The sequence below is a fragment of the Amblyomma mixtum genome, chromosome 7, assembly GCF_055824585.1.
Source record: "Amblyomma mixtum isolate Tamu chromosome 7, ASM5582458v1, whole genome shotgun sequence".
Classification (NCBI taxonomy): Eukaryota; Metazoa; Arthropoda; class Arachnida; order Ixodida; family Ixodidae; genus Amblyomma; species Amblyomma mixtum.
This window is the reverse complement of record NC_143018.1, coordinates 10193144-10219501: the sequence shown is the minus strand read 5'-3', so window position 1 is coordinate 10219501 and position 26358 is coordinate 10193144. Positions and strand designations below refer to the sequence as shown.

General features: G+C 48.5%; 1 protein-coding gene across 2 annotated transcripts in view; it reads left to right on the top strand.

Moving 5' to 3' along the window:
* The window catches only part of AIMP3 (aaRS-interacting multifunctional protein 3), a 45646-nt gene extending 32276 nt beyond the window's left edge, over positions 1-13370 (top strand). Inside the window, exons 9-11 of one of the 2 annotated variants that reach the window (XM_089551653.1) lie at positions 5079-5299; positions 6778-7061; positions 10602-13370. In XM_089551653.1, coding sequence (XP_089407779.1) covers positions 5079-5299; positions 6778-7061; positions 10602-10956 — 860 coding nt within the window. In that variant the 3' untranslated portion in view covers positions 10957-13370. The remainder of the gene's footprint in view (positions 1-5078; positions 5300-6777; positions 7062-10601) is intronic. The other variant, XM_089551654.1, reaches the window with a different exon arrangement.
* Positions 13371-26358: the final 12988 nt, after the last annotated feature.

Genomic DNA, 26358 nt, shown 5'->3' with positions numbered 1-26358 from the left:
TACCATAAGCTTGCCGTCCCGGTTAGCTCAATTGGTAGAGCGACTGCTCCGGTGTAGCGGTGGTCCCGGGTTCGAACCCCGGACCAGGACGAATTTTTCTTTAACTACGAAGTTTCTGAGAAAGCTGTACAGCTTTCCTTTGTGGCCGTATGGCTGCGCTCAGGTGGATGCCAATGAGTAATTACTCCCTTATTACAAATCTACTCCACCTTGGGGGATTCCCCTAAACATTTGACCAACACTGTTCCCACTTCGAGTTATTGATCAATTCGCTCTCGCCCTACCATAAGCTTGCCGTCCCGGTTAGCTCAATTGGTAGAGCGACTGCTCCGGTGTAGCGGTGGTCCCGGGTTCGAACCCCGGACCAGGACGAATTTTTCTTTAACTACGAAGTTTCTGAGAAAGCTGTACAGCTTTCCTTTGTGGCCGTATGGCTGCGCTCAGGTGGATGCCAATGAGTAATTACTCCCTTATTACAAATCTACTCCACCTTGGGGGATTCCCCTAAACATTTGACCAACACTGTTCCCACTTCGAGTTATTGATCAATTCGCTCTCGCCCTACCATAAGCTTGCCGTCCCGGTTAGCTCAATTGGTAGAGCGACTGCTCCGGTGTAGCGGTGGTCCCGGGTTCGAACCCCGGACCAGGACGAATTTTTCTTTAACTACGAAGTTTCTGAGAAAGCTGTACAGCTTTCCTTTGTGGCCGTATGGCTGCGCTCAGGTGGATGCCAATGAGTAATTACTCCCTTATTACAAATCTACTCCACCTTGGGGGATTCCCCTAAACATTTGACCAACACTGTTCCCACTTCGAGTTATTGATCAATTCGCTCTCGCCCTACCATAAGCTTGCCGTCCCGGTTAGCTCACTTGGTAGAGCGACTGCTCCGGTGTAGCGGTGGTCCCGGGTTCGAACCCCGGACCAGGACGAATTTTTCTTTAACTACGAAGTTTCTGAGAAAGCTGTACAGCTTTCCTTTGTGGCCGTATGGCTGCGCTCAGGTGGATGCCAATGAGTAATTACTCCCTTATTACAAATCTACTCCACCTTGGGGGATTCCCCTAAACATTTGACCAACACTGTTCCCACTTCGAGTTATTGATCAATTCGCTCTCGCCCTACCATAAGCTTGCCGTCCCGGTTAGCTCAATTGGTAGAGCGACTGCTCCGGTGTAGCGGTGGTCCCGGGTTCGAACCCCGGACCAGGACGAATTTTTCTTTAACTACGAAGTTTCTGAGAAAGCTGTACAGCTTTCCTTTGTGGCCGTATGGCTGCGCTCAGGTGGATGCCAATGAGTAATTACTCCCTTATTACAAATCTACTCCACCTTGGGGGATTCCCCTAAACATTTGACCAACACTGTTCCCACTTCGAGTTATTGATCAATTCGCTCTCGCCCTACCATAAGCTTGCCGTCCCGGTTAGCTCAATTGGTAGAGCGACTGCTCCGGTGTAGCGGTGGTCCCGGGTTCGAACCCCGGACCAGGACGAATTTTTCTTTAACTACGAAGTTTCTGAGAAAGCTGTACAGCTTTCCTTTGTGGCCGTATGGCTGCGCTCAGGTGGATGCCAATGAGTAATTACTCCCTTATTACAAATCTACTCCACCTTGGGGGATTCCCCTAAACATTTGACCAACACTGTTCCCACTTCGAGTTATTGATCAATTCGCTCTCGCCCTACCATAAGCTTGCCGTCCCGGTTAGCTCAATTGGTAGAGCGACTGCTCCGGTGTAGCGGTGGTCCCGGGTTCGAACCCCGGACCAGGACGAATTTTTCTTTAACTACGAAGTTTCTGAGAAAGCTGTACAGCTTTCCTTTGTGGCCGTATGGCTGCGCTCAGGTGGATGCCAATGAGTAATTACTCCCTTATTACAAATCTACTCCACCTTGGGGGATTCCCCTAAACATTTGACCAACACTGTTCCCACTTCGAGTTATTGATCAATTCGCTCTCGCCCTACCATAAGCTTGCCGTCCCGGTTAGCTCACTTGGTAGAGCGACTGCTCCGGTGTAGCGGTGGTCCCGGGTTCGAACCCCGGACCAGGACGAATTTTTCTTTAACTACGAAGTTTCTGAGAAAGCTGTACAGCTTTCCTTTGTGGCCGTATGGCTGCGCTCAGGTGGATGCCAATGAGTAATTACTCCCTTATTACAAATCTACTCCACCTTGGGGGATTCCCCTAAACATTTGACCAACACTGTTCCCACTTCGAGTTATTGATCAATTCGCTCTCGCCCTACCATAAGCTTGCCGTCCCGGTTAGCTCAATTGGTAGAGCGACTGCTCCGGTGTAGCGGTGGTCCCGGGTTCGAACCTCGGACCAGGACGAATTTTTCTTTAACTACGAAGTTTCTGAGAAAGCTGTACAGCTTTCCTTTGTGGCCGTATGGCTGCGCTCAGGTGGATGCCAATGAGTAATTACTCCCTTATTACAAATCTACTCCACCTTGGGGGATTCCCCTAAACATTTGACCAACACTGTTCCCACTTCGAGTTATTGATCAATTCGCTCTCGCCCTACCATAAGCTTGCCGTCCCGGTTAGCTCAATTGGTAGAGCGACTGCTCCGGTGTAGCGGTGGTCCCGGGTTCGAACCCCGGACCAGGACGAATTTTTCTTTAACTACGAAGTTTCTGAGAAAGCTGTACAGCTTTCCTTTGTGGCCGTATGGCTGCGCTCAGGTGGATGCCAATGAGTAATTACTCCCTTATTACAAATCTACTCCACCTTGGGGGATTCCCCTAAACATTTGACCAACACTGTTCCCACTTCGAGTTATTGATCAATTCGCTCTCGCCCTACCATAAGCTTGCCGTCCCGGTTAGCTCAATTGGTAGAGCGACTGCTCCGGTGTAGCGGTGGTCCCGGGTTCGAACCCCGGACCAGGACGAATTTTTCTTTAACTACGAAGTTTCTGAGAAAGCTGTACAGCTTTCCTTTGTGGCCGTATGGCTGCGCTCAGGTGGATGCCAATGAGTAATTACTCCCTTATTACAAATCTACTCCACCTTGGGGGATTCCCCTAAACATTTGACCAACACTGTTCCCACTTCGAGTTATTGATCAATTCGCTCTCGCCCTACCATAAGCTTGCCGTCCCGGTTAGCTCAATTGGTAGAGCGACTGCTCCGGTGTAGCGGTGGTCCCGGGTTCGAACCCCGGACCAGGACGAATTTTTCTTTAACTACGAAGTTTCTGAGAAAGCTGTACAGCTTTCCTTTGTGGCCGTATGGCTGCGCTCAGGTGGATGCCAATGAGTAATTACTCCCTTATTACAAATCTACTCCACCTTGGGGGATTCCCCTAAACATTTGACCAACACTGTTCCCACTTCGAGTTATTGATCAATTCGCTCTCGCCCTACCATAAGCTTGCCGTCCCGGTTAGCTCAATTGGTAGAGCGACTGCTCCGGTGTAGCGGTGGTCCCGGGTTCGAACCCCGGACCAGGACGAATTTTTCTTTAACTACGAAGTTTCTGAGAAAGCTGTACAGCTTTCCTTTGTGGCCGTATGGCTGCGCTCAGGTGGATGCCAATGAGTAATTACTCCCTTATTACAAATCTACTCCACCTTGGGGGATTCCCCTAAACATTTGACCAACACTGTTCCCACTTCGAGTTATTGATCAATTCGCTCTCGCCCTACCATAAGCTTGCCGTCCCGGTTAGCTCACTTGGTAGAGCGACTGCTCCGGTGTAGCGGTGGTCCCGGGTTCGAACCCCGGACCAGGACGAATTTTTCTTTAACTACGAAGTTTCTGAGAAAGCTGTACAGCTTTCCTTTGTGGCCGTATGGCTGCGCTCAGGTGGATGCCAATGAGTAATTACTCCCTTAGCCTATACTGGTCTCGCTGAGCGGCCCTTAAAGGAGATCTGTTCGCGCAGCCGCGGGTCCGACTCCTACGGTCATGGATACTGATTCAAGTGCTTTTTCTCAAGGTTTGACCTCTAACTCAGCTGAAGGTCAAAACTAGGCATCCGTCGATCAAAACACGAGGTGCCGTAGTGAAGCTTTCGCTTCTAGAACCCACTGAACACCTTAGGCTGTTTGCGTACCGATGATACACACCGCGGTAATAATAAAATTTAAAAAAGGCCATGCAAGATAATGCGAATCAGCCGATGGCGTGGTATGTGATGATGCTTGCACGGATTTCTTTTCTCTCTCTTTTTTTACTTTTTCCTCCTTGATAATCACTGGGGCATGCTCCTCGGTTTCTACGCCGACCGCCGTTCCGCTCAAGTCGGCGTAGCAGTGTGCGCTTAAAATAAATCGCTTTCGAGCACAGCTGTCTTGCTGGAGATCTGAGATGGCCGGTGATCATTGGCCTGTGGCCAAATTACATTCTGTTCTCCGGTGCAGTACAATCGGTGAACGCCCAGTTAGCTTCCAGTGGCCAAATTGATTCCAACTTCTTCGTTTCGCTTGCAAAAACTACCACGAGACTAGTTCCTCAGGGAGGAACACAATTCAGCAGACGCCGACCTGAGGTGACTGGCAAACACTCTTTCAAATTATAGGTGGTCCCCTCCATAATGCACCCAACAGTACAATGACATCACCGTAGCGCCTTCCCGCTCCTTTTGTAGCGATAGATAAAATTGGAGGTTACTCTGCATGGTTTCGCTGACACGAGAGGCTGCTTATTTAGAGCACGGTTGGAAAGTAATGAGAGGAACTTTAATCCTGCAGACCTAACAGGACTGATGATAATAACCTTCTTAAAGTTTCAAGCCCACGCGCCCGTTTGACGACGTTTCCAAAGCCACTGTATGTTAGGACAGTAGCCTGCCTGAACTACCTTCTCCACCACATCGCAGCCGTCCCGAACCTAACTGTCATTCTGCATTCTGCTGAACTTTCGCTGCTAATCTTACATAAAAATTACCTTGATTTTCATTTTATATAACCCCAACCCTTACGTAATACGAACGGCGGGGCCTTTAAGGTGATCAAAGGAATTAAAAAAAATTGCGTGATTTTAGAGGAGTGTTCGACAAAACTAATTGCACCGCGTCGTACTGTGACATGTATCAAGGCGCGACCACATTACCTGGCTTACCGCAGCGAGCGCCTATGCGTCCCGGGTCTCGTCTGGCCGCGTCGTGGTGGCCTTCTGGTGGCTGGCCATGCTGGTGTTCGCCAACGTGTTCACGGGCAAGATGAAGGCCGGTCTGACGGTGCGCCACCGGAGTGGACACCGCATCGACTCGGCCGCCCAGCTGGCCTCCCGAGAAGACGTCAGGGTCTTCATGCTCCGGGGGCCAGCCTACCCGCTGCTGCTGGCGGTGAGCGTCCACGCTCGACAAAGTCCCCCCCCCCCCCCCCCCCCCCCCCGAGGATTTTCAGTGGTGCTGTTCTGTGCAGTGCGAGATGAAAGCGAATTCTGGGGCGTGCCTATTTACGCGTGGTGAACCCGGTGGGGCCGAAATTTGGAGGCCATCTAAAAAGTTTACAGACGATCAATGCGAATCATGGGGTGGTGTATGCGTTAGCATTAGAGCCTGCCTGACGTTTGCACCACCCGTGCACAGCTGCAGCTGCTAGAAGACCCATTTACGTCGTCTTTGAATTTGCTTTCGTTATGGTTTTCTAGTATCGGGAGACTTCTGGAAGGGTCTGAGTGGGTTGCGGGAAGAGCCTTCTGGAGCTTGTATGGTGGAGGTTGGTATGTGGGTGGACGCTTGTAGGTGGGAGTTCACCTTGCGGGTCCAGAGGGTGCCGGGAAGTTTCAGGCTTCACACGCCAGCACCGAACACTTTTTACAATAATGGGTGTTCTAATGTTAACGCATTAAGAAAAATTCCATTCATGTCCGCGCTAACGTCGCACTGGACTACTGCCAGAATCAATGTGTGCTCCGCCTCGTGTTGTTGTGCATGTTGCCGTGCGTACACATGCACCGACCGTTGCCGAGGAACCGTTGCCAAGGAAGACACAAGCGAGGATAGGACGGCTCTCGTGACAGTTACCAAAATTTTTCTCTCTGCTCTGCCTATCTTTACGGAGACTCCCATACGGATAGCACGCTCATCTGGATACCATGGATGACCAATGCAACTACCAACGCGATCATCTTTGCGCTGTACGCTTATGGCGGTAGGGAGGCACTGTACCGTTATCCCAGGGAGCTGTTCATCCGCGGCCGGACTGAAGGACGGCTAAAAGTGCGAAGACACTTGAAAGCGGACGAAGGGAAAGTGAACGAATCAAGCCTTCCTGCGTTGAAATGTGGAAACTAAGAGCAGCCCAGTGGACGATGGAAGGAAAGTTACAGATGGAGCATTAGGAAGCAAAAGGAGAGCCGTGTGGGCTTGAGTCGAGGATATCTTCGCTGAAATTAAAAAGAAGAGGGGGGTGGGGGATATGCACCGGGTAATTTCGCAGTGTTATTTTGCTTCCCGAGAAAAGAAATGTCGAAGTGACAGAGGGTTTGAAAGGGCTAAGAGATCGAGTTAGTTTGCTAGGATAGAGCTGTCGAGTTGGCGCAAGGCGAGGCAGCTGGCGATTACTAAGAAAAGCTTCTTCCATCAGCAGATTTGAAGTGATTGATAATGATGATGATGAATAGACAAGGTCTCCTATGTGGGCGTTGAAGTGTTCGAAAGTGGTTTGTTGAACTGATGGTCATGTGGCGCTAACTCGACAAAGGATGCGAAGCAGATTGTTAGCAGCAGGCGGACGCGTAGACCTGACTCTGCTGTGGCGTCGGCATGATCGAAAGCACGGGCGAACGTTTTGCTGAAGGTGATCGCATTACGCCCAGTTGTCTCCGCGGACGCACGACCGCCAAGTGTACCGCAAGCTGAAGCCCGGTTCCCTGGTGCCTTACCGGCGGCTGTGGTCCGCGGGCGTGCTGGACCAGGTGGTCGAGGGCAAAGCGGTGATCATCGGGGACCGCACCACGCTGGTGTACCACGCTGCCAAGAGGTGCCACCGCTATCCGCACCACGAGTTCTACATCGGCCACGAGCGCCTCTTCTCGCACCCGCTGGTCGTGTACTTCAACCGCGACAACGTCCGCCTCCTCATGAAGGCATGGGAACGAAGGTGAGCTCCACTGCACTGGCTAAGGAGCACGCAAGAGCTGCTGCTGGCCCATAAATGCATATTATTTATTTTATTTTATTTTATTCAATACTGCCAGCCTCCATTTGGTGGCCAAGGCAGGAGTGGTACAAGGGTACATCGTACATCGCGACAAAACAAAGCAAGTAAAAATGCGAATAAAGAAGCAAAAGCTAACACACAGGGTTTTATAGAAAGACAAAGAGCAAGGTTAAATGCACTCGGTTACCCAAACATACAAAAGAAAGCAAACAAAAGAGCATGAATGAATACACTGCGCTTAAAATGACGATATGACAGCAGATAAAAAAGACTTCTGATCTGTCAAACGGACCACGTCACACGGAAGCCCGTTCCATTCCAATATCGTTCTTGGAAAAAAAGAAAACTGATACGCTTTCGTTCGGCACCGTGGCACCATGATTGTCAAATTGTGTTTATTGCGCGTTGGTCATGAAGTGTTGTACGCCATGTAGGTCTCAAAATGAATGTTTGTTAAGTTATTAACAATCCCATGCAACATTTTTAGACGGTGCAACTTGCGACGAGATTGAAGTGTCTGCAGTTCAGATTGCCTCAATAGATTAGTAACCGAAACGTGCCTTCCATATGCGTTGTAGACAAATCTAAGCGCCTTCCTTTGAACGCCTTCAATGCGCTGTACATCTACTTGGGTGTGCGGATCCCAAACCACATCTGCGTATTCCAGTAATGGCCGTACGAGTGCAGTGTAAGCTGCTAATTTAGTTTTAGATGTGCAGTGCCTTAGACGGTTTCTTAACAGCCAAAGCCTGTTGGACGCCTTTGAGACTATATGCCCGATGTGCGAACTCCAAGTCAAGTTACTATTGAATACAACCCCCAAGTATTTGTATTCGTTTACGGGGGAGACAGCTGCACCGTTAATTGTGTATGTGTAATTAAGAGCGCACTTTTTACGCGTAAATGTCATTTTTGAGCACTTAGACGTGTTTAGTGACATTTGCCAGACTAGGCACCACCTTGAGACCTCTGAAAGGTAGTCATTCAGCACGTGGTGATCCTCCGCATTTTGAATAGGCAGATATACAACGCAGTCGTCAGCGAAAAAACGGCACCGTACAGGGGAGTCGAAGTTTAAGTCGTTTAAGTAAATAAGGAACAATAGTGGACCGAGAACGGAGCCCTGGGGTACTCCTGAGAGAACTGGAGCTGGCATAGAATTGGAACCTGAGATCTGGACGTACTGGTGCCGTTCAGAGAGGTAGGAATCGAGCCATTGAACAAGACGCTGATTTTGTAATAGATGTCTGAGTTTTATTATTAAATTACGGTGCGAAACGCGATCAAAGGCCTTCGCAAAGTCGAGAAATATTGCATCTACTTGCCCACCCTGATCAATGCATGCCAAAAGTTCATTGGTTGTGTGAATTAGTTGTGTTACGGTGGACAGGCCACGCCGAAACCCATGCTGGTTACTAGAAAAGAAGTTACTGTTTTCTAGAAAAGAAATCAAGTGCTTGAAAATGAAATGCTCCATAACCTTACCCGAGGTACACAGGAGTGAAACTGGCCTGTAGTTGTTTACACAAAGTTTGTCACCCGATTTGTGGATAGGGATGACCTTTGCAGTCTTCCAGTCAGCCGGAACTTCTGAATTTAAAAGACTTTCATTGTAAATGATGACAAGATATTTTGCGCACCATTCTGCGTAGCGGGAGAGAAACGCATTTGGGATGCCATCGGGCCCAGGAGACTTCTTTTTGTCTAAATTGAGTAGAGCTGCAAAAACTCCTTCGACAGATATTTGTAGGTCTGGTAAGATAAGGCACGTGGATCGAAATTCAGGCTCCTGCCTACTGTCAGTAGAAAACACTGAAGAAAAGTAATTATTGAAAGCTGATGCAATGTCGTAAGGATCCTTACTTTCTCTGTTATTCAAACGAATTTTACTAACTGTATCCTTCTTCTTTGTTAAGTGTATCCAAAATTTGTGTGGGTCTGCGGTGAGAAAGTTATGCATTTTAACGTTAAAAAAAGTGTACTTAGACTGTTTAATTTTCATGCGCAACTCTGTGCGAAGTGACCGCAGGGAAACGTGCCCTGTTTTAAAGCGCTTGGATCCTAGACGCTTGATACGACGCTTGAGCTGGAGCAGTTCGCGAGTAATCCAGGGACTACTGCGATTCATTTTTCTAAGTTTAGTCGGCACGTATCTTGTGATACATTTGTGTACAATAGACGAAGTGCACCCATAGGTCATTAACTTTCATGAGACCAGCCGCGTGTTTCTCAACGAATTCATCGTAGTCTTGTTCCAATAAATCTAAGATACTTTCGTCTAGGGCATTGTTGAAGTCAAGAAATGGTTTTCTTAACTCACGGACAGGCGGTCGCATCATGTTACTTTTGAAGAGTACAGCTTTGTGATCAGAAATGCCTGGTATGATTTCAACGGAGAAGCCAAGTTTTTCAATAGTATCGGTAACAAACACAAGGTCTAGAAGGGAGCTTGAACCTGATGCAGTACGTGTCGGCCCCTGCACGACCTGCTTTAAATTAAATGCAAAGGCGATATCAAGCAAAAGATCAGAATTTTGACATGAAGCTACAGTACGCAGAAGTTCCCAGTTGATTTTTGGTAAATTAAAGTCACCACACATCATTACATAAGCATATTTTTTACCATGTTCTAACAAAAATTCGTGCAGTCGTTCTAGAACCGAGACGTCTGCATCCGGGGGTCTATACACAGAACCAATAAAAATGTTCAAATTGTTAAACCGAAGCAATATCCAAACCATTTCGATGCCTGTGTTATGAGGAATAACTGTGTAATCTAGTCCCTTTTTTATAGCTATGGCTACGCCCCCTCCCCTTCCGCTACGGTCGTGCCGTACTATCTCATGAGTGTTGGGTATTACTTCTGAATCAGGAATAGCTTCGTTCAACCAAGTCTCGGTTATGATTGTGATGTCTGCTTTTTAGTGTGCTAACACCCACATTCGCTGAAAAAGAATTTTATTGTTCTGGCCCTCCGGTCCTTTGTTCTTTGCCTGCATGGTACTGTTGTACAGTTTTTTTTTTTTTTGAGAATTGCTTTTTAGCGTCTCGAGTTTACACCTCGGTAAGCGACGTTGTCCTGTCTTGGGGGCTCTTCAGCTCTGCCCAACTGGAGTGTTCGCGTGCTTCTTGCGATATGGCCAGTGTCATCTAATATCGCAGCGGAGCGGTATCCCTGCTTCTTCTCCCATAGAGAGATTGACAGCACGAGAGGGCCGCAGACTAGTGACAATGTTTTTGGCGCACTTTCTAAAATAACAATGAATTACCTATACTTGTCCACCGCCGTGACATGTTTTGCGCAATTTAGTGCATGGTTGTGCACGTTTCTTAGATGAAGGAAGCTAGAAAACTTCGATACCTCCGAACTGTCCAGTTCTCTCGGAAGAAAGCGATGTCTTTCAGACGCTAGCTCCTCCCAGCTGCACCGGCAACTCTCCAAAGCCCCGCATTCGACGTCGTCTCTGCTCGCACGTCCAGGCGTAGCCGTCTGACCGAGTCCGGCGTGGTCCTCAAGTGGCACGCCGAGACCGTCTCCTCGGGGGGCGACTTCTCGCGCTGTCCCCGCGTGGACGTGGGCGAACGGGACAACCTGGACTTCGACAACCTACGCTCCGTCTTCCTGCTGCTGCTGGCGGGACACGGGCTCGCCACGGTGGTCCTGCTCGCAGAGGCTGCCCTGGCAACGCTGGTCCGCTGCTGCGGAGCCGCTGCATTGAGCAACGGGATGAGGGTGCAGCCTCGACACCATGTCCGGCACCGAAAAGGCACTCGGCTGTTCGTCCGCACTACAAAGCGACGACCAATCTCCTCCTTCGGCGCCGCTCGACAATAGAGACTTTTAGATAAGAGATACCCTGTGCGCAGGCGCAGGACAGTAACGCCCCTCCGGTTATTGTCCCGCGCATGCGCACTGACACCCCGCTATACCCCTATCCCCCTAATCGATAGGGTCTCCCTATTCTAAAAGTCCCTAGTAGACTTTTCGTTAATCGCTTATTCTTATGTGCGCGCAGTATGGTTCCTGTTTCGGTCACTGCTAGGATATAGTGTGCACAAAAGCACAGAACAGCTACAGCTTGTATCTGAAACCTTTTGCGCCAAGCTAAGAGGCGCCATTTAAAGCCAGGCGTGCGAGTTGAGCACAGAGAATAATTGAGGCGGGGGGGGTGCCGAGATTGCTGACGCGTTGGCGCGATATGGCTGTCTGGCTGTGACCACGGTAGCTGCGTTGCGTGACATCTGAAAGTGTCCAGCCAATAGCCATTTCTCAACCGACGTACGCAGACGCGTGACTTGAAGGAGGGCGCGAGTTTAAATTCGCCGGAAAGGGCTTGCCAACTTTTGATCGTGATTGTGGGTTCTCTGCTGCATACAGAAGTGTATTGTCTGGCTCCGATAACCCTGACAGCACCACCTATCATAATTGAGCACGTTTATTCACTGTGCTCGATAGTAGTTGCAGCTCCCACTAAGAAGAATACCTGGGCATTTTACAGGCTCTCCGGTGAGTGTGTTTTTTGTTTTATTGGTTTGCAAGCATAACATCATCAAAAAGCTAAAACATACTGATTAGTTAAAGGGCCACTGCCCAGGGTCCGGACATTTTTGAAAAACAAGCCCTCTGCATAGATGAGGCATCGAAGATAACCTCTGCAAAATACTAGAGCCATGCGCGCCCCGAAAAGCTGCGAAAATTCAAATCAAAGCCCGCTCGTTCTTTCCTTCAACAAAAACGGGCCCGGCCCACTACTCTGAACCCCGCTGACGTCATGGGGGGCTACTTTCGCTAAAGGCACTCCATTGGTGCATCGTTCTGACTGACGGGAGAAGGTTGGGCGTAGCCTTGGCGTCGCGTCGTCTGCACAAAGCTTTCCGCAGCGCCTTCTGTTCTGGCTCATGCCTACAAACCCGCATAAAGGAACAAAAAAAAAAAAACTGCGGAGGGAGCGTGCGGCGACAGCCTTGAACCCTTGCCATAAAAAGTAACAAATAGTAAAACTGAGGGAGTAAAACCATATAGTAAAACCAGGGATCCCTGTGACCCTGAGAGCAGTGTTGGGTCACTATGTGTACATTAAAGGAAGGGACATAAATTGCGAAATTACTCACTTTGGAGGGCGGGGATTTTCTTCCTGCTACGTTCCTCGCAAAAACTGAAAATTATTCTCCCAGTCGGAAATACAGTGCATGGAATCTAATTTGAACCTTTAACATCATATACTGAGGGGATCTCAATCGGTCTTTATTATTCGAACTTCATGTATTCTAGGAAATTTTCGAGCTCCTTACAACCGAAAGAATAATCCAGCTTCGACTGCGGTTCGACTCCGAACGTACAGTTTTTTGTGTTCTGTTGTATTTCTTGATCGCAGTATCAACTGCTGTCACCACTTTCATGTATTTAAAGTTGGGCTGTTTTATATATGAGTATTTTTATTTGGTTCTTGTTTTTGTTTTATTAACTATTTTATTGTTTCATACCTTCGTCTGTACGTACGCGAACTCCCACTCTGCTGTAACAGTCGTGGGGTCAGGAGAATGACAACTCATACAGATAAAAAGAGCAGTAATTATAATCACCGTAAGTCCTGAAAATTGGGCGGCCGGTTCAGAAGAATAAAATAAATTTGATTTGTACTTCACTGATGACAAAAAGATATAACTAACAAATTGGCATCGTTTGGTGACCAGCTACACCAGGAAAACCGGTTGCCTGCTCTGAGCATGAAGTGGATGAGCACACTCTGGTAGACCACGACGAAGGCGGCGAAGGTGAGGGGGAAGGCGACGCGCGAGATGTAGTTGCGCTGCTCAGCCTTGATGTCGCGCATCATCACCTGGTCGAAGGTGCTCCCCGTCGTCGGATGGTGCTCTTTTCGACGTGGATTTTGACCTCGGTAGCATTCTCGAAGGCCTTCGAGTCGAACACCTCGGTGGGACGGGGCACCCGGGGGTTTCTCATCTGCTCCTGGTGTTTCGCAAAATGCAAACGGCTTTCGCCCGAAACGGAGGCAATTTGGAGAGTAGGTTGCTATGGTCACATCCAAAGACGCTATAGGGTGAAAGGCACTAGAAGATGTTTCAGGGGTAGGGTAGTGGTGATCTGTTCATTTGGTTTCACGCGGATATTTCACCTTGCTCTTAGTGCAGAAATGCATTCTAGAGGTTGCACGGCAGACTTCGAGACAACTCTTCTATGTCCAGACTTTACAGGTTGCATGACACTGCATAACACACAGAGCTCCCATCTTTCAGTAAGAGCACGCAGTTTCCACCTGCGTACGTGTTCTACTGTATTTCCACTCGAATAAAGTTCAGTTCTGACAGAGTGCTTGTCCTGTAGTTTTTTTTTAAATATAAGTTTGTATCTATCGCACTGTGGGGTTCTCTGAGATGTTTAGATGCAGCCAGCCGTCATATGCCGTGACTTCGGGTAACGTCCAGCACTCCTAATGCAGTGTCCTTATGTATGTTTAAGATCTGTTTATGGGCACAAAGGCGGGAGAAACTAGGGAGTACAAGCAAAATTCTTGCTTGGGCTAGTTGGTTCAGGACAGGCGGTGGTCCTGTGTGTTCTACTCTTGTCCTCGTTCGTCGAGCCGTTTTGATTACATCTTCCAAGGAGTGCAATTACTCCCCGACCAGAGACGATTTCCTACAGTGCCATCTCCCTTCCATGAGGTGGAGTCCAGGGCCAATTTTAGAACACGTTCACTGAGGTGGCGATGACTCAGTAACTGTGGCGATTGGCCGTTAAGTACGAGTTCGGAGGTTCAGATCCAGCCGCTACAGCCTCTTGTTAATTAATGGGGACGAAGCACCGAAGACTGCCGTGTGCTGTGTGACGTAAGTGCACGTTAAAGTTCCCCAGACCTCATTAGAACTTCATGTTGGGCGAGTTCGTAGTTCATCTTGATGTAGATTAGTTTATAGTGCAAACAAAGACAAGGGCAAGAGAGGCGACATACGCACGCACAGACGCTATAGCGCCTGTGTGTATTGGCTCCCTATGCGACCTGACAAGTTAATTAAAAAAAAACTTAATATGTGCCAAATTATAATCTAAGCGTCAAGGGATCGTTTCAGACTATCTTTTCATTGTGTTTTATGTTGCGCTATAAACCATAGGACTGTGGTGAGAAGGAAGATAAACACTGTAAACACGTGGAATCGATTGCTGGTAAATGCTGAGGTTCGGATTTCAAGCCTGAATATAGAAAGAAGTGTTTATTTGCTATATTTCGTGCTCAGATAGCCTGTCTGAGGAAAAATAAAGCAATAACAGCATATCGGCTTTAGCCTTGGCCTCCTTTTAGACTGTGTAAGAGGAGAGACCAGATGGGGCCATAAACCCGTGTACAAGATTTTTCATTCACTGAAGAAATACGCAGGTATGACATTCAGTTCAAAGTAGGATTCAATTTCGACAATCCTTAAAGTTATAGGAACTGATAACGCTTTTATAACTCATGTGAAGCTCATGTAATTTATTTCTGTTGACAAAGAACATTCGCCATGCATGTTTCACAATGGTGTTGAGGCTGCTGGTTGCCCGGCGGAAGTCAAACAACCACGATTATTGATTTTCCGTGCACTCGTGAGGCCCTGTCCACTTCGCATATTGCACTTTTCTATGAAGAAGTCTCTGCAAGATTGCGAGTGACCTTTAGTCTTGAGGGCACTTTCGGCCACCAGGATAGCGCAGTATGGTTTTGGGGCTGTGAATGAAATCGGCAAATATGTTTGGTTTAGTAACATGTACACCATTCTTGAACAAAAATTCTGAATATTGGGAAATTTAAAGTAGTGTTATGGAAATACTGAAGATAATAGCCCATTTTTCCGATGTGTAGCAAGATCGGAGAGCCGCGTGTAGTCCAGGCACATTCGCGGGGAAAAGGTTGGTGACCCGGCTCCACTCGATAACACTGGCCTGTCTGCGGTGTTCCTTGCATAAGTGTGGACTGCGCATCTGCGCAAAGCCGTTGATTTCCGAGTTCTGCTAAATACCTTACCTCCATATGATGCTTCAGATTTTAATTTTGGGTTGGCCTGCGAAATTTTTGGACGCAGTGCATCCTAATCAAGCGCAGGAGGGCCACCGAAGTTTGCCTAAATGTTGAATGAAAGGATGCGACCTCGTGTTTTCTTTGACCTTGAAATTAATTCTCGGAGCATGTGCTTCGTTTTTCGGTGGAGTCGTGGCCACCCAGGCGGTGTTTGTATATCGTGGACGAAGTGAAACCTGCGCCTGCGTCAGGATGATACAGCAAGCTCGCGAGCTGGCGCGGCAACCTATCGATCCGTATCGAAACAGCACAGTAATTTTTGCACCGTGCGCTGTGTTTTAAGATGCCAACACGAAAATGAGGTACGACAGTGACGAAGCGCGGACTACCAAGTGTCAGCTAGCAGGCAAAAATGAACGACGTAGCCCAGTTGATTGTTATGGTGAAATTTTAGAATATATGAAAAAATTGCGTTCATAAACTCTTTCCCGTTCATAAATGCTTTTGTCCAGAATTGTTGGGTATGGGACTCTCCGCGTACACACGCGCACGTGCAGACACATACACACACATGCACCCACATATATGCAAAACTGTGTGCGCTGAAGGAGCCATGATTTTTTTTCCGTTAGTGGCATTGCTCCATTCGGAAAAGGCCGGGTGGTAGGGGACAGTGGGTGGAACGCTTCAAAGTGGAATCCACCAGTTTATGGGTATTCCCAGCAAGTTGAAAAATAGTCTAATGTAAGACACGAAGGCGCGGACAGTTGTTTGACTTTGCCGAAATATCACTCCAAGAGTTCTCCGTCCTTTCATACTCAGAATGTGCACACGCTTACGTCTCAACAGTGCTGGCATTGCACTCGCGATACAACACCCACATCATGAGCATGGTATACTGAAGCCGAGAAAGATATACGCAATGAAACCAACGACATAGAATCCGTCGTCACCGACTCGCAGGCAGCATGCCGAGCATACGCATCGGGCATCCTGTCCGCACAGCCAAGACACATTCTACAGCGGTGTCATTGCAGCAACTTTCCCTTATTGGCATTGTTTGGGCCCCAGGTCACGCCTCTCTCCTTAGCAATGAGCTGGCATACGCGCTCGCCCGATATCTGACTCACCGGGCGCCAGAGGAGAGGAAGAGTCTAGAACACAAGTTGCTATCACGCAAACGGGGAAGCGTGCATGGACATTTGTCGGCTAGAGGCTTTACTAGAGCTCCGGTAGATGTGTACTCACGTCCTCCATCAACGGGTTCTTTAATTTCTTTAGTCTTTTCAGGGGCTTTGCTGCTTGGAATCTGGACCACCACGCAGTTTTGCTCCTTTGAAGCAAAGATTAGTCTATAGGGATGGCCTGTGTTGAAAGAAGTTCAAGAGGAAAAAGAACTAAATTCTTGCATGCTGCTCACTGATGTCAGTATTACAGTGCACGCTTTGTCAAAGTAATGTGCGCATACTAGCACGCTGCACACTATGGCCGGAACTATTACTTCAAGCTACAAAAATTTCGAACATGTTATATTTGCGCAAATAACACGCTTGCTCAGCTCTAGCGTGAAAACTTTACCCAGAGAAGTGGTCGGCACAGCAAACGCTTTTGAACCAGATAAGGAATCGTAACCTTGCTGGCAGCAGCTCCATGACCGTTGGTCATAAAAGTGTTGTTTTGTTTTACCAAAGCTGCCAGTTATAGTAGTTGATTTTTACGATGGCGCAAAGCGCGTGCACTATAGGATGTTTGTGGCAAACGGGATTGCGCAATAACACGCGCCGTCCGCTGAGCAGGAAATCACACCGTAGCCGGTTATTTTAGTGTTTGGTGTGCGTTGTTATTAATAGTTTTCTCTAGAATGTATTGTGTTTAACTGCAATAAATAATGGGTAATAAACGACAAAAAGAAGGAGCAGGACAGATTCCATTACGGAGTGAAAGAAATACGTCTTATATTTCGTGAACGCTCTTTGCTATAGTTAATCGCGAGCGAGACGGTCCTTGGCTTTACTGATCATGCATGCCTGCATGAACTAATAGGAAGCCTTTCTGCGTCAATCCACGAGGTGACAAGTCAACCCTTGCAAAAACCAAGCTGCAGTTGTTACCAGCAGCCTTCTCCACCCCTACAGAGCCGCTCTGCGCATGCGTAATTCTTTCGATGGACTATTTGAGCGTCAGTTTTGTTTTCTACAGTTGGTAGCAGTAATGCATATTCTACTCTTTGTTTTCATAGAAGGCTTTGCTCATTCAAGGAGAACATGCACCTAAGTGCGCCTGCAAGGATGGAGAAGGCATGACAGCCGTTTCGAAGAATAAGGTAAATTCAAGGCAACAAGGTATCAGGTAACAAGGTGCCTCTGTGAATGCCAACATGTAAGGAGCCCGGACCCACGTCAAGCCGTTGTTGCGGCTTTTAGTCACCGCGGCGGGCCACGAAGAACGCGATAGAAAGTCGTACTGACGTTGTGTCCTTGGCATCGCGTGCCAAGAAATGTGTTCGATTTATCTGGTTTCTTTAGTGTCGCCAAAGCCAATATACGCAACCATTTTATTTTTCTCGTCATCACCGAATGCGGCATATGCAGCCGGGATTCAACATAATATCTTGGGCTCTCTAGTTTTACACCGCACTCCCTGACCCGCAGCTTGGGCGGATTTTAAGCGGGCGCTCTATAAAGTTATGACGCAGTCAAAACACACCGAGTAGGTGAAATGGGGGCACATACAGAGCCCTGAAGAAAACACAGTGATGCAGACTTTGGTGAAGGTTCTTCATGTAGGGAAACCGTATACGCGCAGCGAAATAACACGAATGCCGCCGCGGTGGCTCAGTGGTTATGGTGCTCGGCTGCTGACCCAAAAGACGAGGGTTCGATCCCGGCCGCGGCGGTTGAAGTTGAAGTTGAAGTTTATTTCTCGCTCTCAGTGGTACAAGTATTACTTACAGTTATTTCGTTTTATTTCCAAAAGCTCCGTTATCAAGTGCTCGTCGTCTGCTCTTGCAGAAGCCGCCGCGCGGTTTCATCCGATTGGTTCCAGCCAGCAGCGCCGAGTGCAATGGTTACGTCATCGCATAAGCCCCGCCCTCCACTACTCTACACCAGCCTGCGCGAAGTGTAGGTAAAAAAAATGGCCCTAGTATTACAGTATTACAAGTATTACAGTGGTACAAGTACAAGTACTACTGGGAGAGAGAGGACGCAGGGAAAAAAGCTGCTTGAATGCAGCTTGAATTTCTTTGGAGGAGAAATTCTAGAGGCCCGTGTACTACTGTGCGATGTCAGTGCACGCTAAAGAAACCCAGGTGGTCGAAATTTCCGGAGCCCTTCACTACGGCGTCTCTCATAGCCTTAGTCGCTTTGGGACGTTAAACCCCATAAACCAACCAACCAACGAAAGCAGCGCACTGCATGCCGGGTGCCGCAGGACGCTCGCCACGTGTAATGTGTTGTGTATTGTTGTTGTTGTGACTGAGAGAAGGATGAAAAGGAAATGGCACGGGCCTGCCTACTGGCTCGAGCCAAGCCACCACCGCTGCCACGTGCAGATAGTTAAAAGATCAGACGAAACAGAAAAAGGAAAGAAAAGACGCGCGTCGCAGCAATAACTGCGTCCACCGGAGCGGACGCTGCTGAAAAAACAGATAAGCGGCCGAAGCCGCGCTCGCTGAAGCGAGAACAGATACTCTCCCCCACGTGTAATAGAAGATTAGGGACAATTAAAGATTCTTGAGTACCTTACATAGCGGCTGCCAACAATACTTCGCTCCTGAAAGACGCGAAAGCTTATTAATCGTTTATGCGTGGAGGAAGGTAGCGTCAGCGGCCTTTGGCTTCAGTTGTTGCCGCCTTTCCTGCCGCTTTGGCTCCAATATAACAAAAATATGATCCCGGTGACGATAAGGATCGAGTTTCTTTTTCTGTTGCAAAAGCAACACTCCGAGAGGCAAGCCGAGACCTCGGGTGGCCGCCGTCGCGCCTCTAGTTCACTATAGTCGCGCCTATAGTCGCGCCGTAGCTACGCTGACCTTGAGCCGCCGCCGCACCTAGCAGATGGCACGCCGCTGCCCAGCAACGGGACAGCGGGCGCTCGCTCCACCCCCTCGCCGTGCAGTGCGATAGAGGCACGTAATAAAGCCGGTCGTGGATAGAGGGCGCTAGCTCCGGGTGAGGCGCACCGGTGCGCTTCGGCTTGGCTGAAGTCTCGCCGTGGATAAAGCTAAGGAGAGATCAAGAAGGCAGACGAAGGCGAGGAAGAAGCAACGTGCTTTCGCATTCCTTTAGATCAACCAGACTTAAACCACACCCAATTTTTTTTAATGCCTAAACTCACAGTATGACACGTGAGATCTTACAGTGCTTTAAACTTAGAATTTCCGAGTATTTAGGATGTCTCAAATGCATGTTCCATGTGGCCGTCAGGCTGGCTCAATGGCCATGGCGTTTTCCTGCTGAGCACAAGCTCGTGAGTTCGCCCCTGGAGTGGTGACATCATGTAGATGCAGGCGAAACGCAAAAATGCATCTGTAGTAAATTTGTTTACACTTAAGCTACTCCATCAGTTCAAAATAAATCCGAAGACCGGCACAATAGGGTCTGTCGGAGTCAAACTGGTGAATTGGTTTTCGAGGAAAGGAACTGGCTCAGTAAGTAAGTGGTTTGAATGACATAACAAATGGAAGGAAAGTTACATATCTCGGCGGACACCTGAACCGCCCCGTAAGAGAAGGGAGGAAGGTGGGAGTGAAAGAAGAAAGAGATGCCGTAGTGGAGGTCTCCGGAATAATATCGACCACCCGTGGCTTTTAACGTGCACTGACATCGCACAGCACACAGGCGCCTTTTGCGTTCCGCCTCCATCGGAACGCGGTCACAGTTTCGCTTTGGCATGCACTTACATACTACTTATTATTCTTATATATTTGTCTTTTTTCTTCCTTCTAAACACTTACCAATCTTTGTTTCCAACCACGAAAATGTATTTTCTTCCACACTTGGAATATGCACCGTGTCGAATGACCCCGTGGTTGGATTCGGGGAAAGCCCTACTTTAACAATGGTCATTACCCTGTTAAAAAAATTAGGCAGATATTTAGTGGTCATGCCTTTTCGGTGATGAAGTACTTGAACTTGGATCAGAGACACTCTTCAGTTTCTGAATCGAAACACAGCAACACATATGGTGATATAGATCGGAAGAGTGCCTTGATGAGTGTATTTTTGTGTATGAACTTCAGTGTAGAAGAAAACCTAACTTATTACGCGCAGATCAACGCGTACTGATTCAAATGCAAGAGCATGACTACATGTTAATGTAGGCCATCATCTATTTTAGTGTTGCTTTCAATTCTATTAAATGTTCGTAAAGCTAAATATGTTACCTAGTCCGACCACTGCTGACTATATGAGCTGGGATTTTTAAATTCTTCACGTTGGAACCGCTTGTACTTTCAACCGTAGTGCAACCTGCTTTCTGCCTGAATGATATTAGCAAGGCTACGAATTATGCTCATTCCTTCGCTTATAGCATGCATCGCTCGAGAGCGCCATCGCCTTTTTCTCCAGTTAGGCACCTCTTAACATAGGTAAATTTTGCATTTCAAACGCAAAACTTTTGAACACGCATTTTCAGGAATGTTATTGCACATTGTTTGCCTTTATTTCTAAACGCATAAGGAAAATTGAAGCAGACGTATCTAAATTTAATTAGTAACTACGTATATGTGACCATAATTTGTGCGGGTGTTACCAAGCAATACACACGTATCACCATCGCAAGCAGTGGGTAGCTGTATTAGCCACTTTCACAGCTTGCATCATCATTGGTGACAAATGTCTGCCGGTGAACGAACTCAAGGTGCAATCCGCATTCTGCGTACCGATCTAGGGGAGCCTTTATTCCCTCCTGACACATGTGATTAGTGCCAGGAGCAAATGGAACGCAGTTCTAGGAAGAGAGCGCAGTGGTGCGTACCTTTTTTGCGTTCGAAACACATACTAAATTCTATTTGCATGCGAGCATTTTAGTGCGACATTAAGCAGCAAGGAACAGACTCCCATAATTTTCAGTTAGAATGTGTAATCATGTTGCGGTTACTTTTCACGCAAGTGGTTCACGCTGGAAAAAATTTGTCTTAATTTTTTTTTAACTGATATTTTTGTCCAATTTTTTTTTTAACTGAAAACCTCGACCCATTCAACGACACTGTATCCGCTGGAGGCTTTACTGTTCTTAGAGTTTGCGAAGACGCACAAGGTTTTCGGGTCCTAATAGTTGCAAGTCAACAGTTTTCATGACCTCTATATGTTTTTCCTTCAGACTCGGAGGAATATTTTTGGGTTCTTAGTTGAGCCTCGCCTCAAACACTAAGGCTTGGCGCCTACTACATCCTCCTAGTAGTACTAATCCTGATTATGTTCAGAAATAAATAATATATTGATACAGCTCAGAAGTGGACGAAGAAGAAGTGCTTCGCCATCTCGCTTGTGACGAGGAAGAAGAAGTGGTTCGTCTTCTTGCTGGTGACCGCTCGGCAGACTGGAGCAGTTCTTGTGTCTCTGTGTGCTGTGTAATATTCGTGACAAATCTGGTGGAGGTCAATGACAGCACCGTTCGTGTGGAGAAAGTCAAGACCGAGGATCAAGTCCCTCGAACACTCACGGAGGACTACAAACTCGCCGACGTACACAAAACCACGGATATCGACACGAGCTGTGCACCTGCCGGCAGGGATAATCAGGTGACCCCCAGCAGTGCGAATGCTAGGCCCCGACCACCCCGTCAATACTTTCTTCAGTTGTACGGCAAGGGCCAGGCACATGACAGAATAGTCGGCACCAGTATCCAGCAAAGCGGTCACGTCGATTCCGTCAATTTTGACGCACAAATCGGAGGTAGCGCGTCGGATGCTGTCGCTACTCGCTCCCGGAGAAACATCGTCGCGTGATAGTGGCGCAGGAGGATCTTCACAAGTCCCGGCATCAGCGGCCTTGCCTCCAGAGGCCGCTGGAATCAGTTTTCCCGGCGTGGACTGGGAGAACGGCGTCCGGAGTAGCCTGCGGCTTGACGGGGGCTTGGAGAACGGTAGCGTCGCGGCGACGGTGATCGAGCCTCCTGGTGGCCTGACGTGATGTGGTTCTGGCGCGACGACAGATGGAATGCTATCTCCTGCGGTCGTTCCCCGTTCTGAGGGCACGGGTCGTCCGGCGCGAAACCACGCAGGCCCACGCGGCGGTATGGGCACGCCCTGTAGAGGTGACCCGCCTCGCCACAGTGATAGCAGAGGGGCCGACGATCCGGGGCACGCCACACTTCACTCTTTCGCGGTCGCTGATAGGCTGGCGGAGCGTCACCACGAGGGGAGCTCGACGAGAGCACTGCTGGAGTCGCGGCAGTGACGTCGTACCCAGGGGCCTGGCGCAGGACGGACGCATACGTGGGCCTTGCATCAGGCTGGCGAGGAACCTCGGAAATCTGGTGCTGTTGTGCTGCCAGGCGCACCTCGTCCCGGATGATATTGGTACAGCCCACCGTAATGCACATATTCTCCTATTCGGGGATTTTGACTTTCGAAATGCTTATTGGAGTAATCAAGCGGCTACTAACAATAAAGCAAGAAATTTCAAAAACGTATGCTTTAACTTTATTCTCGCGCTAATCATTTCCGAGCGTCCAAGTATCGCAGAAGATTTTGCCAATATTTAGGTCTCATACTAACAAACCACCCTGAGAACATGGCACCTGTTACCTACCTGCAGAAATTGGTGATAGCAAGATAATTAATCCTTCATTTTCGTTTCCCATGTATCACAAACACATTAACAGTCATTGAGATAAAAGTATATACGAGGAAATAAAGAATTCAATGCCTGCTTTCCATCCATTTATGCATGCTTTAGTACATTTTTTTTTCAATGACCATCTGAATTTAAAGATAAGGGACGCAAAATAACAAGGATTCACCCCCAAAACCACCTTTCATGAAAATCAGCCTGACTACGCCCCAGGCAGAGCAAAGGCCTCTCCCATGTCTCTCCAATTAACCCTGTCCTTTGCAGTTGCGGCCAATGCATCCCCGCAAACAACCTCACCCGCACACCTAACTTTTGGGCGCCCCCTACTACGCTCGCCTTCTCTTGGAATCCGCTCCGTTATCCTTAAGGACCAGCGGTTATCTTGCCTTTGCATTACATGCCCTGCCCAAGCCCACTTCTTCCTCTTGATTTCGATTAGGATGTCATTAACCCGCGTTCGTTCCCTCACCCACTCCGCCTGCTTCTGGTCTCTTAACGATGCACCTATCATTTTTCTTTCAATAGCTCGCTGCGTTGTCCTTAATTCAAGCTGAACCATTTTCGTTTTAGCCTCCACGTAGAGGGTTTAGCTTAAGCTAAGGACAACGCAGCGAGCTGTGGGAAGAAAAATGATAGGTGTGACGTTAACTACGGCCCTTTTTAGTCAACAGCATCTACTTCTAGGCTATAGCTTGCACACATTTTCGTTTCAATTGTTTTGAAATTAGCGAGCATGGACATACTGAGTGTTCACACCTCCTTCTTTTTGCGACATTACGAAAGGGGCACCTGTGCGCCTGTTGAAACAATATACGTCGGGTCAAAGAGATGTGTCGATGCGGAGGAACCGCATCGACACAATGAAAGGAAAGGCCCCAGGTAGCACACGGCAGCGGGCCAATATTGGAAATCCACTGGCAAAGCGTGGCCCTAACTAGGCCCAGAGTTGCCAGTGAGCATCCGATATTGGTTGTGCCACTCAGCACATCCAACAATGGCCCTGGTTGTCCAACGCTTTACCAGTATTGGCTGAGCCATAATTAGATCCTGGCTATCATGGGCCAGGTTAGCCAGGATTGCCCCACTGTTTGCCATTGCTGGCTGTGCCATCATCGAATCCTGGCTATCATGGGCCATGTTAGCCAGTGTTGTTCCACTCTTTGCCAGAATTGGCTATGCCATTTCCGGGAGCTGGCTATATTGGCCTAGGATTGCCACCGCTTATCCAGTGTTCAAAGTATACTGGCAAACGTTGGTAAACATTGTGTCATCTATTAAAATGGGTTCAAAATTATTTTTATTGTCGAGTACCATATCGGCAGTTCATAATTTTCGAACGCGCTAAAACATGCGAGTTCAAAGATTTGGTTTTATTTGGTTTTATTTAACCGAACACTTTTGCAGTTTGTGAGCAAAGCTACCCATGATTCCGTTGGAAAAGCTGCACTCTGGTTGCGCAGTGAGCAGCAATAATACGTTTAGGAGAATTGCGATCGAAGTCCTGTTGATCAGAATTAATACCCCTGCCACACGGCAAATTTAATGTCATTCTCATCGAATGACATTTGTTCGACTTAATGTCATTTTTTCTGCGCGCTGCTACACGGCAAAAACTAATGTCATTTGCAAATGATGGCGATTGCGATGGAAAGAGAGTACAGTGAGTACAGCATACAAAAATTTCGATGTATGCTTCAATACGTTGCAAAAAGTATTGCTTTGCTAATGGAAACCGATTCTAAAATCTTCATCCTCATTTTAATCAACGTATTTAGATAGGCGCGCTGTGCGAGGGATCTAAAAACGTTGATTTCAATAACGTGTTGATCACTGCTATCCACCACAAGTCCAAGCCAAGCCAAACCTCAGCCAGCGGCGGCAGGCAAATCATGGAGGAAGAAAAAACTAGGAGGGAGCATGACGTCACAATCTTGAAGCCTAGTCATAAAAAATATAGTGGAAAGCATCATGGGAAATAGGCCCTCACGTGACAAGGCAGCGGTAGCTCTTAGCCGCATTTCGGTTTCGGTTTCGCTCTCTCGCTCTACGAGCAACTGCGCGACCATCTGCTCGTGTTCACTGACGGCTCCGTGGTGAGCACAAACTGCCCGCTCGCCGAAGCGGCCACCGTTCTCGAGCGACGCGTGCGCTGAATGCGGCGCAGTGGAGACATTGGAGCACATGTTCCTTCGCTGTGTCGCTTCTGCAGTGCCGCGTCGCGAGATGCTCGCGGCCTACAGGGCGCTGGGAATCATCCCGGCCAGTCTCGAAGCGCTCCCGTGGCCGCGCAGCAGTGCGCGCATCCGTGACAGAACAATGGTGAGCCTCTGTGCGTTCATCGAGCAGGCGGACTTCCCGCTTGCTCTTCGCCATGTAGTGCAAGTGTGACACGAACACTCCGTGGGTGCTACCTGGTACGGCATACGCGGCCGGGCGCCCCACCCCGGCCGCTAGTGCGGTGTGCCGCGCGCGCGATTAGTCCGAGACAGGACGCTACGTGCGCGCGGCTATGTAGTACATGCAGTTTACTTCTTTTTGTAAGTGATTGTGCGCAAAGGCCGGGAGACCCCGCGCAGGGGCAGACGTAAAGCCGTCGGCACTCTCTCTCGACAGCGAGAGAGAGAAATACTTCACTGCTGCGTTTCACGTCGGAACCGCTATGTGCGCGAGCGTATTCGGCGCGACTTGTGCCTCGAGAATAGCGGAGAACGGAGGGCTCATGGGCGGGCCGAAGTCCGCCTGCCCGAGAAATAAAATCTTGCGCAGCGCGCCGGAGCGCTCGTAAAACACGTCCGTCCGCCTTGAGCGCTCTGGAAGCCACTGCGCCTTTTTTTTAGAGGCTCGTTTTCTTCGCCTACTCTCGAGCTCTCCGCTTATAGCATGCGCTGAAATAAACACTCCGTATGTGTGTATAACGACGAAAGGAATTCCTCTCCATTCTTTTTATGAACCAAAGCTGAACAGTGACGAGGTCGCGGCCGCACCCTTTGATGAAAAGTTTACCTGCAGTGTTCTACAGTGCTCCCAAAAACTCAAGAGTGTAATCAACAGAAGTGTTGAGACGCGGAGCCTTCAGACAACCTCGAGCTCAGTACGCATTCCGCCAAAGCTGCAACACAGGCGCTGCGCTTCTGCGCTACATCGGAGCACGGACGTTCACTAAAAAGCACCGCTGGTTGGCAGTCTGGTAACTGTGGAGGGCCTATTTCCCAAGAGTCAGTGCGCAAAAGAGCCCTCGGCAGCGGCGTCAGAGGAGGGTGGCTTGCAGAGGCTGAGCGCACTCTCTCCTAGTTTTTTTTCCTCCATGAGGCAAATGGCGGACGTCATATTGTGAAATGCTCTCTATGGTTAAATTAGACAGTATTAGCTGTGCGTCCGCAAAAGCTTTGCGCATGCTACGGGCGCACCTTGCGCGCACTGCCGCCC